A 16,256-nucleotide genomic window follows, 5' to 3' on the forward strand; every position below is an offset into this window, starting at 1 on the left:
CCACCTCCCTGTTCCAGTGCTTCACTACCTTTATCATAAAACAGTTTTTTCTTACAACCAATCTATATCTCCCTTCTTTTAGTTTGGAGACATTTCCACTTGTCCCATCACAACTGACAATGGTGAAAAGTCTTACCACCACTGTACTTTGTTCATTAATATTCCCTGCAGATATGAATTCTGAAATTCGTCTTTGCAAGTATCAACCTCTTGAGGAAAAATAAATCCTTATTTCCACAATATTTTACTATTTCTTATTTTAATTAATATTTTACTATTTTAATATTTTTAATGATTATCCAAACTGAAGGAGGCAGTTTTGTGAAAAATATTTTCCCTTTTTGACAGCCTAGTACTTCTGTTCTTTGTTGGTGGTCTTTGTGGGTTTTTTCTGGTGCTTGGGGTTTGTTTGTTTTGTTTTGCTTTACTCGTGTATTTTTAAAGACTCTGTTTGGATCACTGTGTGTAGTGAATTCCATGTCTTGGCATGGCATGGAGTTTGAGATTCTTGTTGTGGGAAGGTTTTGGGGGGACTTTAGAGAAGCAATGACTATTTCTGCTTTTACCTAATTTATGTTAGCCCATAGGAAGTTCAAATCTCATGGTGTGTTTACCAGACTTGGGTTCAGATGATGGGCCAAGACAAATATGAAGATGCCTATAGACATATAGTATTGTATAATTAATTGGTAATTATTTATTTCCTTTTTTTTTTCCCCTCAGGTCCTCCAGGCCCTCCAGGAGGTATAAGAATAGAAGAAATTAGAGACACTGCTGTTGCACTTACCTGGAGTCGTGGAACAGACAATCATAGCCCTATTTCTAAATACACTATCCAGTCAAAAACTTTCCTATCTGAAGAATGGAAAGATGCCAAAACAGGTAGGAATAATGCCAGAAGCAATAAAATCAATAGGTTATAAAAACTTTGAATGTTAAGACGCTTGGCTAATCGGAAAATAGTCCAAATAAAAAGTAACCAGGGATACTAGTAATGTCTGCTTCAGAGTTTGGGACCGGATACCATCCTGTCAGTGTGAACATTTTTGTTCCCAGCATTAGGAGAGCCTGAAGTGAATACCAATATATTCAAAAAAGAACAGGCAAAGTTATTTTCCTGGTTGTTGTTTTTCTTTGTTTTGGTTGTTGTTGTTGTTCTCTTTTCTTCTTGCTTCTGGAATTGCAAAAAAACATCACAGGTTAATTTGGATGATAAATGAATGTATTAATTTCTGAATTTGTTACATGGAAAACAGGTTGAAATTGTCTTAACTTTTCTGTGAAGAGACCAGTTGCTATTTGTATTAACACTGGCACTCCTAGAGAAAACATAGCTAAGATGATCCTTCTAACCACTGGATGTCATCAGTGTGCCACATAATTGTAGTTGAGGAAACACCTATCTGAATACAGACATACTGACTCAGAGTCTTTCCTTATTAAATTAAACATAACATTAATTTGTGACAACAAATTAAAAATACTTTTATATTTGAATGCTTTATGATGGATAGCATTGCTACAAGGTATACTCAATTCTCCTACCAATTCATTAGATCACTGTAATAAATTATAAATTTAGCTCTTTTCTGTGGAATTAAGGTATCACATACTCAAGATTGCTTAATATTAAAAATATTGATAATTTCAGTTATTTTCTTTCAGCTAAGCTATCCTCTTAAATTACAGAGATAGATATCTAAGAAATAAACGTTGATGTTTTTGCCTCAAAAGCTCTGTTACTTTAGTTGAAATTTTTTAGAGTACAGAGTTAAAACTATTAGACCTGCAACCTGAAATCTCTCTTCTAAAACATGAGGAATGTGTAACAATATTGTATGTACGTACTTCCAACAACCAATACTGCTGTATGACTTAGTAGCTTGGAAAATAAAACTAGGAGGTCCCTCCTTGACTCTATTATCTTGTTTAACAGTTACTTTAGAACAAATTCCTTTGAAATTTTAAAATGAATATAAGAATTAGAAATGTTCAAATAATTGCTTGATTGAATATTTTGGTGAATATACAGAGGACCCATTTAGATTAGCCTCCCTTTTTTTCACTTTAAATTGTATTCTATTTCCAGTTGATTGTTTTCTTTTCAATAAAGGACGTGCCTGGGAAGAAGCCAGGTTGTAGGAAGATAGAAGAAGAATTTATGAAGAGGAGATGATATCTCTGATATTGTCACATTTTGTGCTGCATGTTACTGAAACCCCAAATATTTGTGTAGGACATACAAGTTCAGGATTCAGATCTTCTCTCTTTCTGGTTCAGAACAGACACTTGAACTCACTTTTCGGGAAGATTTTTTATTTGCAGTGTTCATGGTATGTTGAGATGAACTTCTCTGCATCTCTGAAGTTCTTTATATGATTAATAAAATAACTGTTGAGACATACAGTCAGTCTTTGAGTCTGGTAACAGGATGAGCAGGATTCACATCTTTGAGCAGAGAGAAACCTAGTTTCTTAAATTCCTTTTTTAGAAGCTAGCAGGATAGATAGAAATGTTTCATTTCTGAGAAGCTGAAATGAATTAGTGCAGCGTTTCCAAATTCATTGCTTTTCTTTAGAACCACACTGAGTACTTTTGATGAGCTGTACTCACCATAGTAACACTGCTGGCACCACTGCAAGCATTACTTAACTCCTGGGCTCCTCCCAGTCTGGCTCAGTGCTAACTTTCATATGAAGGAGACACAGTGATCACTCCAAATTGATCTCTCATCAGTATTTAGGCTGTCATTTACTGCCATCAACTTTCAATGTGTGAAACAAAAAATATACTTTGGCATTGCACATTGGAAATCTTGTTGTTATTATTATTGTTACAACCAAGCCAAGTAATTCAGCTCAGGTTGCATAATACCAAGTGTGTTGTGTTGTTTGGTGTTTTGGTCTTTTTTTTTGAAAGAAGTGAGTTCTGCTTGACACTATGGAAATATGTGTGAATAGGTTATGTAAAATGTTGTTTACATTTATGCTGTTCATTCAGGTTGAGGAGATCAGAGTATTTTCAAAGTGTTGAGTTTTCATAGTTATCTTGGGAATGTGTGGCACGGAAAGATTAAATAGAGAGATTGGAAGCATCACAGAAGAAAGAGTAACAAATTTTTATTATGTTTGGAAGCCATAGGAGTTTTGCAATGGCTTTATTGTCTGGACAGAAAAATAATTTTGATAATGGTGAGGAAGGTGGTTGACAGATGGAAAGAAATAGAGTTTTCCTTTCTCCTTCAAGACTTTGGAATGAAAGATTTGATGATCATTTGGTAGTGGAAAGCTGTGTCGCTATCCAGTGCTTACATCGTTGTTCATGTTTTTGTGGGTTGTTTTTTTTTTGGCAGCCATTGCACTCATATTTTAATTCCAAACCTGCCACCTTCCCAGTGCAGAATACATCATTTCTCATCTCCCTCTGAACCCAAGATTTTAGTTTGAAAACAGCTCTGTTGGCCCATACAAGAAATGAAGATCCTCTGTCTTTCTATGGCTGTAGAGTGTTCACTATCCTTGAGTTATACACACAGTGTCATGAGTTGGATAGAGTACATCTTCTTTCCACAAGTCATATGTAAGAATTCTCCTCCTTGAGTCAGAACTACATAGCAGGTTGTAACATGCTCACTAGTAAGGTGCACCAAAATACAATCACATTTTATAAACTACTCTTTCTCAATTGATCAGTCCCAAAATTTACACCTGTCTAGCTATTGAGTATGTCATGAATTTGTATTTTATTCTTTTTGTATTGCACATTTCTCCTGCAGGTAAAGTGAAATTCCACAACTCCAATATATGTAACTAATAAGGATGACTACATAATTAAATGTACTTCCTTTACTAGTTCACAACCAGTTCAAACACAAGAATATATAAATATATCCTAAGACTCTAGGATAATGTTATAACTTCCAAATTCCTAACCAATTGCCAAGAGTACTCCTTATAAAAAATGGCATCCCTTTTGTATAACGTAGTGCTCCAGCTGGCTATATGTGGTTGTAGACTAGTGGCAGTTCTGTGGATTTAAAAACCTCTTTCTTTACTGACTCCATTGTAAAAATGAGATTTTCTAAAGCATCTTTTGATCTCTTTTAGAGCCATCAGACATTGAAGGAAACATGGAATCTGCTAGAGTGATTGATTTAATTCCATGGATGGAATATGAGTTCCGGATAATAGCAACAAACACTTTGGGAACAGGGGAACCGAGTATGCCATCGCAAAGAATCAGAACTGAAGGCGCTCGTATGTAAACAGAAAATGTCATTTTTTTTTTAATGTCCTTTTTGTTTTTACATTTTTATTTTTTGTCTTTTTTATTTTTTGAAGGATTTTATAAGAAGCAAATTCGGAAAATTTAGTCACTAACTACTGTAGATTTTAGTAGACTGTCTAGATGTCTTAATATTAAAGCAGACAGGAAGAAAACATGGTGATAAAACCAGCAAGTTTGTCTCCATTATCGAAATAGTCATGCTGTATCTTTCAGAGGCTCCCTCCACTTCTGTGATTGAGGTTGGGTAAACACATGCACTTGCTTGACACTGAGATTCATGGCTTAGTAGAAAAAAAACAGATGCGTGTTTTTGACAAGAAAATGTCCTTTTGCTCTTTGGTTTATTTTTAACTAAAAGATGCATGACAAGATGTTTGTCTTACCATATAATGCTATGTATCTGTCAGGCTTGGTCTTGTGTCTTCTTATTCTACGTGAGAGATGTGACATTATTTGACATAGCAAATACCCATAACAGTCTAATTGCTCTGTGTTAAAATTATTAAACTATGTAAGGTTACCCTCTAGGCTGAGATAGGTCCATTTTAAAATGGATTCTTGAGAACAAGGAGGATAATACATTCTGTTTGAACTGTACAAAGGAGATAACAGCAGTGCTTTAGGAAGTGATGTATCACTTCAAAATGGCTTTATCCTACAAAGCCTGTGTACCAGTATATCCTCCTGAATGCGTATTAGCACCCATGTGCAACCGTGAGATATTTATGATTTTTAAAAAGCCTTTGTCCCATGGCTTGTGATTACAAAATAAAAATGCAAAACCAAAATCAGAAAATTGAATTTTGCAATTAGAGCAGATAGGTCATTGCTGCCATTAGATAGCATTTTAAAATGCATTTGCAATGCAAATTTGAAAGCATTTGTTAATAAGGTTCCACATTTAGTCAATTTAAAAACTTGCTTAGGGAGAAAGAAAATACAGATTGGTTAAATTAGTCAGGGAAAGAAAATGTGCACAGAATTTTAATACTCAAAGTAGAAGAAAATCACTTTATAAAAAACTGACTGCTAATATTGTCTATCTATCTTCTGACTCAACAACTGTATTTGAACGCAGCCCAAAGGTCTAAATGAGAACTCTGGAAATGCTCCATGTAATTCTGAGTGCACAGCAGCCATTTTTGAAATGTCAGGAAAGAGGCAGAAAGGTTAGGGACTGGCACGGGGCTCAGAAAAAATGCTCACAGGTGGTGACCATGGTAGTGTCCTGCAGACTGAAGTTTGCCACATTCATGAAGTTTGTTTAGCCTCTTTCCAAGGCCCTCACGATTGCTTATGCTCCACTATTTTAGCAGGATGAAATGCTTTGCAAAATGCAGTCTGTTAGTCTGCTGTCCCATTCCCCATGTACAGCACCATTGTCATCTTTGGTGGATGTTGATAGACATTTGTGGTGGAACAAAGCAAAACTCTAGTGTCGTATGCTAAGAATCAATAAAGACTTCTTGCAATGCTACAAGAGCCTATAAGTCAGTAACTATTTGCTGATAAACTTGTGTGCCCAAGAACTTTTCCTGCCAGAAGCTGGAATTTTTATAAGCAGCAACAATAGCATTTGGGATGCATTATCACCCTCCAGGGTGCTACAGAACAGGACTGTGTGTGCATTTTCATCTTAAAATGAAGGAATCAAGTATTTTGTTCCCTAGACAGCCCACTTCTATACATTGCTGTTATTTTTAACATTTGTTCTGTGTTAAACAGCAACAAACAGTGCTGCATCTCTGAAACAGCGGCAAACTGCTGCGTCTCTGTTGTACTGTATGTGACAGATAATGTTCATTCGACTCTAATGTTATCAGTGTCTTTTTCAGTTCTGAAGTCTCTCTTCTTGTAGATAACTTTAATTTCCATAACATTTTAATTAGCATGCCAAGAGCATGTGCTATGGAAGAAAGATCTTTCTTTTAATAAAATATGCATTCTTCATCAGTAAAACCCGTATTTCACTGTGACTACTTGAAACTCAATTGATCAAAGGCTGATGATTCTATTTTAGCTTCAGTTTATGTTTGGCCTCATTCTCCACTGATTTTTTTTCTGGAAGGCCAGAATAAAAAATATAAACTGTGCACCAAATGAAGGTTCTGATTTCAAATTTATTTTTACTTTTTTTTTTTTTTTTTTCCTTTCTAAATACATTAATTCCTTTCTTCTTTCCTGTTTATTCCCAAGTGACTCTAGTAGTTGACCTCAGCAAACATGTTATTTAAATAGAGGGAGACCACTAAGGAACTATTCTCTCACTCTCCTGTGAACTTTACTGATTTGTAGGAGAAAATGCCTGATCATATAAGAACGTTTTACACCAAGAACGTGTCCATGTAGTTAATGAATGATCACCTGAGTCTCATTTAATGCACAGTATTTAGACTTAACCATCATTTGCTTTTTCCAGCAGTACTGTGCACCTCCTTCTTATTGAGAGACAGCGGGTAAATACAAAACCGCCACAGACAATAGCAATGAAATCATCATATTTAGTGCAAATATGTCATGAATTAATTAGACAGTTCTTGGTGGGTGTTTTCTGTGTGTCATTATAGAGACAAATTTTGGAGAAATGTCTACACTGGATTCCAGAGAGAAAATAGTTTTCAGCTGTTTATGGTAGTTAAGAGAATTTAGGTACTGACAGAGTCTTACAGAAATATAAATGTAGGGAGTTTGACAGAAAGTAAATATTAGAATGACTTTTAATGAACCCTTGAGGGTATCTTTCTTACCTTACCATTCAACTGTGCACCAGTGAGAGATTAGCGGATTTTATTGCATCACACAGAACAACAGTGTAAAATGCAATTACTAAATTACTTAAGTACTGGGCCAGCTTTGGTTCTGAATATCTACCCATGCCAATCAAGAAGACATCTGCCATTCATCTGAACTAGAATAGGACTAGGAAGGCAGTGCTTCAAACATCTACTCATGAGTTTGACATCACACATTGTGAGTAAATCCATTGAAATAGGTGAACTAATTACAGTCCGTTAACAAATCGATGTTTATTCCCAGGGTACTTGAGCCCTTGGAATATCATTATCTGAGGAAACTTAAGAACCACATGCTGTCTTTCTATTGAGGCCTATATGTAGCGTTCCACTTCTAACTATTGAATTAAATATTTGTAGAGAGTATGGTTAAAAAGAAGAATGATTGATTGCTCGCTATAGTTTGAACTGGCATGTTTCCTGCCGCAGTAGCTATACTTCAGTTTTGGTAAGACCACAGACTGACAGCTATTACAGGCTATCATTATTTTAATTTTGTGGGCCACATGTGCTCATTGGACTTACTGGTAAAAAATAAAAGCAAATCATACCATTGCTTTCTTTTTACTGACTACATACTCTGTAGTTATTTTTCTTGTCTCTTCTGTTTTTCTAGCTCCTAATGTGGCTCCTTCTGATGTTGGAGGAGGAGGTGGAAGCAATCGAGAGCTGACAATAACATGGATGGTAGGTACTGCACTGAGATGAAATTAAACATATACTTCCATGGGTCTGATTTTGTTGGTCCTGAGATGCATGGAAGGTCTGTATTGTTCCAGATACTTTACCACAAAAGAAGGTGTTTCATCTCTGTGAGATTTACAGGATGTGAAGAAGTAATGCAGGAATTCTCTTTTGAAAGGATGATTTTGGTCAGCCTTCAGATGAGCTACTGACATTATTTTGGTTGCACTACATGTGCTAATAGTTTTGGTTGGGACTCCATGGGCAGAGGAGGAATCACTGAATATAGAGCTTTAATAAATGAAACAAAAATTTTTATAGCAGACAATTTTCTGTAATTTTTTTTCAGTATTCCTAGTTATAGGGCATCAATTGCAGTTTTGAGAAATATCTTTGGATAGATACCTTTAATATTCATGCTGAAAGTGGAACTCATTTTCACTTAAACTTTTGGCGGATAGTAGCTAGGTAAGTAGGTAGCCTAAAGCAACTAACTGGTACCCTCTCCATCATCATTGAAAAGAGGTAGGATTCTTTGAATATGTCCATCTCACGTAATCAATTGCACAGGCAAAATTCCTTAATCACTAGCTTTACATAAATGAATATAATTTAAACTAGGCACTTAAATTTTCTCTCTGTGTATTGCAAAAATAATCTCTGCATATGCACATATACCCACATATTTGCATAGTGTGTCTGTTTCATATCCTCCTTTGTTTATTTCTTAGGAAAGACTTTTTTTTTTTTTTTTTTTTTTTTTCCTAGGACAAGCTGACAGCAGTTGTGATACGCAGCTGTTCTTGATTTCTTTCTGTAGGCAGTAGTTTGATGTGTCTTGCAGTGAGTTTGGAGGAGGAATAAGACCTAGAAATGTACTAGCATCAGGTGTGCTACTACTACAGATCTGCGTAATGGCTTACAGCTGTTTATGGGGGTGGTTAGTGATAGGGAAAGGGGGAATGGTCTTAAACTGAGACAGGGGATGTTTTGGTTAGGTATTAGGATGAAGTTTTTCACACAGAGAGTGGTGACACACTGGAACAGGTTGCCCAAGGAGGCTGTGGATGACCCATCCCTGGAGGCATTCAAGGCCAGGCTGGATGTGGCTCTGGGCAGCCTGGTCTGGTGGTTGGCGACCCCACACATAGCAGGGGTGTTGAAACTGTATGATCATTGTGGTCCTTTTCAAGCCAGGCCATTCTATGATAATGAAGGTGGTACTTTTTTCAGTAGGGAATGTGAGAAAACAGTAGAAGCAAACCATATGAAAACTGAACTTTAGATCAGTATTTTTTCAGAATCCATATTGATACTTTCCATGTAATTTTCTTTAGAGATCCTTTTGTCTGAGTTTTGTGTTTTGCCTTTTTAGCCTCTGTCAAGAGAATACCACTATGGCAATAACTTTGGTTACATAGTGGCTTTCAAGCCATTTGGTGAGAAAGAGTGGAGAAGAGTTACAGTTACTAATCCCGAAATTGGCCGTTATGTCCACAAGGATGAATCAATGCCTCCTTCCACCCAGTATCAAGTAAAGGTGAAAGCCTTTAACAACAAAGGGGACGGGCCTTTCAGTCTCACTGCTGTCATTTATTCAGCACAAGACGGTGAGTACTAATTTTTCCAGATAATGTTTACACTGCAGGTTCAAATCAGCACTACATTAGGGAGAACCAGCTCCCTGTCTCTAATTAGTATAGCAACTGTCCTTGAGCAAGGAGAATGTATTTTGCTCACAAACAATTGCTGTTCATAGTAAATAACATTGGACTCTACTTTCTAAGTTCTGGAGATTACTTGGTTATACTTGCAGTCTTAACAAGCAATCTGCAGAAGTGTTCATTTTCCATACTTCTTAAGAGATTTAATAATTAAACGGATGTATATATTGTCTTCATATTTGTTATCCAAAAAATTTTCATCATTATCCAGCAGTTCTCCCTCTGTGATCTTAATACATGTGATTGACATGTGTATGTTTTTTTAATTCCTCACAGACCACACTTAAGTCTGTTGATCTAATAGATCACTATCAGAATTCAGCCCCAAAACTGTGAAGTAATGATGGTTCAGTTCTATTTAGTTACATTATGAGTATGTTTAGAGTCTAATATAAATCAGCTTTGTCACATTCTTTATTCTTGTTTGGATGTTAGAGGTACCAGGTGAATAATTTAATGAAAACCTCTAAAATCTTTTTCTTAATTCTTGCTGGAATTAATTTCACATGCTGTGATTGTTATGGTTGAAGTTTAAATGACATTTCCAAAATTATCGGAGGAGGGTTAGCACCAGAAGTTTACCTTAAGTCAGAAGAAATATATACAACATCCTAATTGCAATTTAATCACTCAAGCCTGTTTTTAGAAAAGTATAGTTTATTAATTTCTGCCAAAACCCAAAGAATTGCTCATGTTTTTTCTTTCTGTAGAACAGAATCTCTTTCACAAAGTCAGCAGATCTAGACAAAAAAGCCAAGAGAAGGGCTATGATAACAAGGCCACATTCTCACACTTCCAAGTCTATTCTTTATTCTGTGTACTTTATGGGAGATTTATGTTCATGATTCCCATCAGCACTAATGGGAACTCTGCACACAAATTGCCCACACACAGAGAAAAGATAAAGTAGTCCTTTTTGTTTCATACAATAATTCAGGATTCAAGCTAGCAACACTTAGCTGGCTGAAGAGATTAATATTAAACACCTTCAGGATATCATCTTCAACAGCAGAAAATTCTTAATGTTTTTGCAGTTGTCTAAATATGTTAATAAATTGCTATGGTATAATAAAAGCCATGACAGCCAAGTAACATTTCAGTATCCATCCTTTCTCAGAGGCATTATCAACAGTGGACTGATAAGATCACATGTATTTATGTTAGGATTACACTAACCGTGTCAGGGATAGGGATGTGTTTGTATAGCTCTCTTCAGTTCAGAGACATGGCAGAGTCTAGTAGCTCCAAAAGGTGGAATAAAAGCAAATGTTCATTAGTACCAGCTTCTAGATAAATAAATCACTTTGGTGGTTGCCAGTGTTTGAGCATAGACTTTAGCCAAGTTCAGGCACATTATTGATAGAAACACTTGAGAACGAATGATGGCAGATACAGACAGCAAATGCAGTAGAAGCTCAGAAAACCTACTTCTTTTCATAGATTTCAAATACACGAAGCACAAAAAAATGTCACGTTTGTGGTGCTGTAAACCTTTCCAGTAGTGCTAACAGCTGCTGTGCAAAGCTGCCACCTGACTACTGACCATACCAAACACAGGAACTGCAGGACAGGTTAGAAGGAATTTTCCAACAGATGTAAAGAAAGTTAATGTAAAAAGCATTCTGTTCTTCCATCTGAACTTGTACAAAGTCCCCTTGGCACTTTGTAGTGCTTGCTGCCTCCCAGCTTTACATTGCAAAGTTACATTGTAAAGAAGATAATTGTGCTATGGCAGCTCTTTTTTAGCGAAGAGCATTTACTGGAAGCACATTTGATTGTTGTTTTTGTGGTTGTTTTTTTAATTGATGGAATTACCGAATTAGAGGTCTGGAGAAGAGCAACTGATGTCATCTCTCTGGCTCAGGAAAGACTGCAAACATTTATAGAACATAGATGCCAAATAGGGTTGTAAATTTCAAGCTCATAAATAAGCATGAGCAGATGAAATACTATTTAGAATGTTGTATCAGCAAAATTCCCATCAGTTGGAAAATTTCAATATGAAACAATCTGGCAAATTCTGTAATTAATATGAATTAATTAAAATGAAGATTCTGACACTGATTAGTTGATCACATCTATTCCACCTGTACTTCTGTACCTCTGAATCAGCAAGTGATTTTACTACTGTCAGAAATCACAGCTTCTCAAAGGCAGCAGAGAGTTTTTAAAGTAACATGGTGCTACATACTACTATTTACAAGCATCCATACACACACACACATACCTACATATACACAGTGACTGTATTGCTAGTAAGTTGTATATTTTGTAACATATCTGTGTGTCTAGTTGTAATTGTGGTCATCTTTGATAAATTCTGTTACTGGAGAACTTCCGCTTTCCCACATGTTTTAAGCCAAGTTCCGTATCTGACAACTGCATGTCATACCTTCCGTTGTTAGTAGAGAGTAATGACTGCTAGTGAGTGCACAGCCTCTTGCTTATCTAAATGTCTGTCATTGTGAAAACAATTTTGCAATAATGCATCATTTTTTCAATTACACATTTACATTATTAACAGTCACTGAAAGACAATTACAAAAGGTTACTTTGCATATAAGATTATTTTGTTGCCTAGGATACTTTTCATATGAGATGTAGCTGATTTTTTTCTTAACACTGGCTGTTTTGATGCATAGTTGACTTGATGCCCAGTTAGAAGATTAAGTATATGAAAGCTTTCCTCAGCTTGGGCTGCCATGACTGTCTGTTGCAACTTGTTTCAGAAGATTCACAAAAGGGTGCTGTTCTTAGCTTGAAAAACTTTATCTTTTGTAAACATTGCTAAGTTTGTGGCTTTTGAAGTTCCTTACCTCATTTAAAATACAAGCAACAGTGAAATTAACAGCTTTTTGTTATTTACCTACAGCCTTCTTAAATTAAAACATCACACTATTATGGTCTGTATTCTAACTTGGCTGGTATCCAAAAAAAACAAAACAAAATCACTTCTCAGACATATGCCTGATAGAAGGGTGCTCTTGGATTATTTCACACATGTTTTAAGTTTATATGTGCTACTAAACAGCTCTTCAGTATCTGGTCATATGAAAACTTTGTGTCGTTGTGTGTAGATAGCTTTATATATATATATACATATATATATGTATGTATGCATGTATGTATGTATGTATATGTTTTAATCTGTCAACTGCCGTCCAATTTAGATCACTGGATGCTTCATTCAGTTCTTTGACAAAGCCAGTTTTTAATTTACACAAATGGAATCTCTTGAAGCATAAAAATACATAATCTGAGCCAAGTAAAGAATCATTGCTCTGTTTTCTTATAGTCCTTTCCCATACAGATCATCACTGAATTTAAAGTTTACACAAGTTAAAACAGGTTAAAGACTAGGACACTTGACCCCCAGAAATCAGGAAAATAATACAAAGCACTAAATTGAGATGAGTCCCTGTAGATAAGTTTAACAAGAGCACCAAATGAAACTGGATATTTAACATGTGTTCTGTCTTGTAGCTCCAACTGAGGTACCTACAGATGTGAGTGTGAAAGTTTTGTCGTCTTCTGAAATTTCTGTTTCTTGGCATCACATTACTGAGAAATCTGTGGAAGGATATCAGGTGAGTTTAGCTGCAACACTGCACATTTTCTCATTAATTTAATTTCCATAGTTAAATACAAGGGTAATTCCTATTATAATATTCCACCTCTTAGAGTTCACTTGTCTTAAGTTTGCTGCCCAGATTTCAGATCCCAAGAAAGAGATTTCGGTGCTCTGCACTTCCTTACTAAGATATTTGCAAGTCATTGTTATATCACAAAATAACGTCTGTTTATGTTATGTAATCAAATGCATATCTTTACCTTCTCAAAACATACTGATATTAAACTTGGGTTGTAATTGTCAACAGTCATGAAACTGTAACTCATGACCCATTTAAATTATCAACAATTATTAATATAATTCACCGACAACTCCTTTATTAAGTAGAACAAGGTGAAATACTCATATAATCCTGTAGAACAGGTACAGTTTTATTGTGCGAGGCAATGTTTTGTTTGTGGTTTCTATTCCTTGTGTGAGAAAAAGCTTCAAGGTATGTTTTTCTGGTCCAAAAATAAGTGGTCATAGTGGTAAAGACTGTTCACGTCCTTTTACAAAGTTGACAACAGCCATGGGACGGCTGCAACTAGAAATGACTGTGTAGCTCTCCACGTGGCAGGGAATTCTTACATCATCCATGCACAGTAGATGCTGATGAACTCAGCTGGCTTCCTTTGGCTGTGCTGCAGAAAAGGGATTTGGGCACTAGATTGTTAGTGATTTGCTTTGATGTTTAAGTCGTCAGCTGCTTGATGGTAGCTTCTGTGTTCCAAAATGAACAGAGGGTCACTTCATAAAATGTGTCTACATGACTGAAATACATGAATGAATGTTCTTTTAAATACTAATACTTGCTTCCATATTTCATTATATCTATTTATCTCTCCTTGAGATACATGTAACATTTTTGGGATATTGTAACAAGATGCAGATCATAGTGAAGGTCTCAGTAGGAACTAGCGCAGTGTCCTATGTAAAAGGATTAATAATTGTTGATTCTTCAGAATGTGCACAGAAAGTTATAAGCACAATTATAAGCTCAGGAAACTGAGATTTGAAATAAAGGCACTGACATCATCAACTATAACTTTTAATTTACTAAAACAGCACGCTGGTTTGGTGTTTCATATGAGTTGTGCAACTAGAATCTAATAGAAAAAGTCATGGTCAGACATGAGAGCAGGTGGAGAATGTAGAACTGTGAGCTCAACCCTGCTAGCCATGTAGCAGAGTTGCACTTCCAAGTTGGACTGTCAATGCAGAAAGTGAGCAAGAAGCCTTGGTGCTGGGAATAACCCAAACATGCTGAGCAGGTGCACACCAGGGAACTTATAGGAATGCAGAAATACCAGTGGCAAAGAGGTCTGGAAGTATGCTGGAAAGACTGAGGTTGCAGTAGTGATAGAGCATGGCAATTGATGTTGAAAGTTGTGATGTGGGGCAGGACATATGGAAGGATGCTGAGGATAGCTGGGGGAAGAACATGATGAGAGAATACTCTCATAGCCATTTTAGATCACATTTTTATTTTGCACTATTTTTACCTAAAGCCAGCTGAGTTTCTGACAGGGGAAGAAGAAAGAATGATACAGTCACCAAGGATGGAAAAGACCTCCAAGATTATCCCTTAGTACAGCATCTGAGGAGAGGAGGAGAGGCTGAAGGAGCTGGGAATGTTCAGCCTGGAAAAGAGGAGGCTCAGGGGAGACCTCATTGCTCTCTATAACTTCCTGGAGGAGTGAATTACTGCCCCCATAGAGCTCAATAGCATGTTCATTCTGAGATCTTTTTCCCTTGGAACAGTAATTAGCCTCATTCTAGCAGAGAAGAGAGCAGCAAAGGGTAAGCCAGTAGGAGTGAAGAGAAGGTCCTGTGCTCCTAAAGATCAGAAGTGCTATCCTCATCACTCCAGCAGGAGCTATTTGTACAAGGCAGAAGAAGAGAAGGTTCTTCAGGCTGTAGACTACCTTTCTGAAGTTGTAGAGGAAAGGGCACAGATCTGGTCAAACTACTTTATAAAATTAGAATGAAAATGTCTAGAAGGTTCTGTCTGTATATGCATCAAGAAATTTTCCAGTGTTTATTTTTCAGTTAGCACTTAGCTGAAACGCTTGTTGACAAAGTCCCTTATTCACCAAAACACTTCCTCAGTTTCACATTGGTCTTTTATTGCTACCTAACAGTGGCATAACTGACCTCAACGCTAGAGTTTAAGAGGTGAGTGTATTGTGAGTTATGTATCCGGAGATATTTCACATGTGACATGACGTTTTTCACACTAGGAAGAGTCAGATTTTCTTGACACTAATGCATGCTGTCAGAATGATTGCCATCACAGTAATGAGTGTGAGCTGATACATTTTGCCATTACAGTGGAGTGTCCTCAGCTCACACTTAAAGAAGAGATAAAGTAAGAAAACTATATCTTCATCCATACAGAGAATTTAAGATTTATGAGTTCTTGTAGTATCCTGCTAAAAGACACAGCTCTTTGGTTCATGCTATACCATAGACACCATTATTTCTTCTGCTTCTTTGAAATGGATGCTTATTTCATTAAAAACAGTTATCTCTGTTCATTGCTATTGTCCCTCTCACTGAAATACGTTATGAGCATTTTCTTACTGAATAAAATGTCTCTTTTCTGTCCCTCCAATGTAAAGCTTCCAAGCATTTGAAAGATGTTGTTTCATGACACAAACAAAAACCTTCAGATGTATTTCAGAGTTTTTTCCCTAATTTTGAACACAGGCAACTGTGCTAATTCATAACAGCTAAGGCATTCCCTTCCCACCGATCACTTTGTGAACCCTATGTTGGTTTTGGCTTAATTCCTTCAACAGCCTCTAGAGTTGGAGTTAAATATTCTCCTCTGTCCTTTGAGGATCCGTAGACTACCCTAGCAAGGTCAGTTTAGAGCACTGAGACTGACTGAGATTCATATCCGTGCTCTGAAATAAAAAAAAGAGAGCAAAGTGGGAAAATGGGGATTCTTGTAGAGTGGGGCACAACATTCTGGACGCTACTACTTCCGGAGAGGCAAGAGAGTGAAAGGGAAAATCCTATGTATTTCAAGAGATTTTTAAAGTATTTAAATAATATGTGAGAAGAGAAACACAGGAATAAAGAAGACCGTACTTTTTTCTTAGCTTTCAAGGGAGTTGTCTTCTTATTTAAAATCTTTATTTTCCAAGAGTT

The 16,256-nt window shown here is 36.4% G+C and overlaps 1 protein-coding gene across 7 annotated transcripts in view; it reads left to right on the forward strand.

Annotated features, from left to right (window-relative positions):
- The window catches only part of CNTN1 (contactin 1), a 228,759-nt gene that overhangs the window by 192,228 nt on the left and 20,275 nt on the right, over window positions 1-16,256 (forward strand). For all 7 annotated transcript variants that reach the window (XM_072361291.1, XM_072361338.1, XM_072361299.1 and 4 more), the window contains 5 exons: window positions 724-882; window positions 4,107-4,256; window positions 7,696-7,766; window positions 9,139-9,373; window positions 12,971-13,074. In XM_072361291.1, coding sequence (XP_072217392.1) covers window positions 724-882; window positions 4,107-4,256; window positions 7,696-7,766; window positions 9,139-9,373; window positions 12,971-13,074 — 719 coding nt within the window. The remainder of the gene's footprint in view (window positions 1-723; window positions 883-4,106; window positions 4,257-7,695; window positions 7,767-9,138; window positions 9,374-12,970; window positions 13,075-16,256) is intronic.

This window comes from Excalfactoria chinensis, chromosome 1 (assembly GCF_039878825.1).
Source record: "Excalfactoria chinensis isolate bCotChi1 chromosome 1, bCotChi1.hap2, whole genome shotgun sequence".
Classification (NCBI taxonomy): Eukaryota; Metazoa; Chordata; class Aves; order Galliformes; family Phasianidae; genus Excalfactoria; species Excalfactoria chinensis.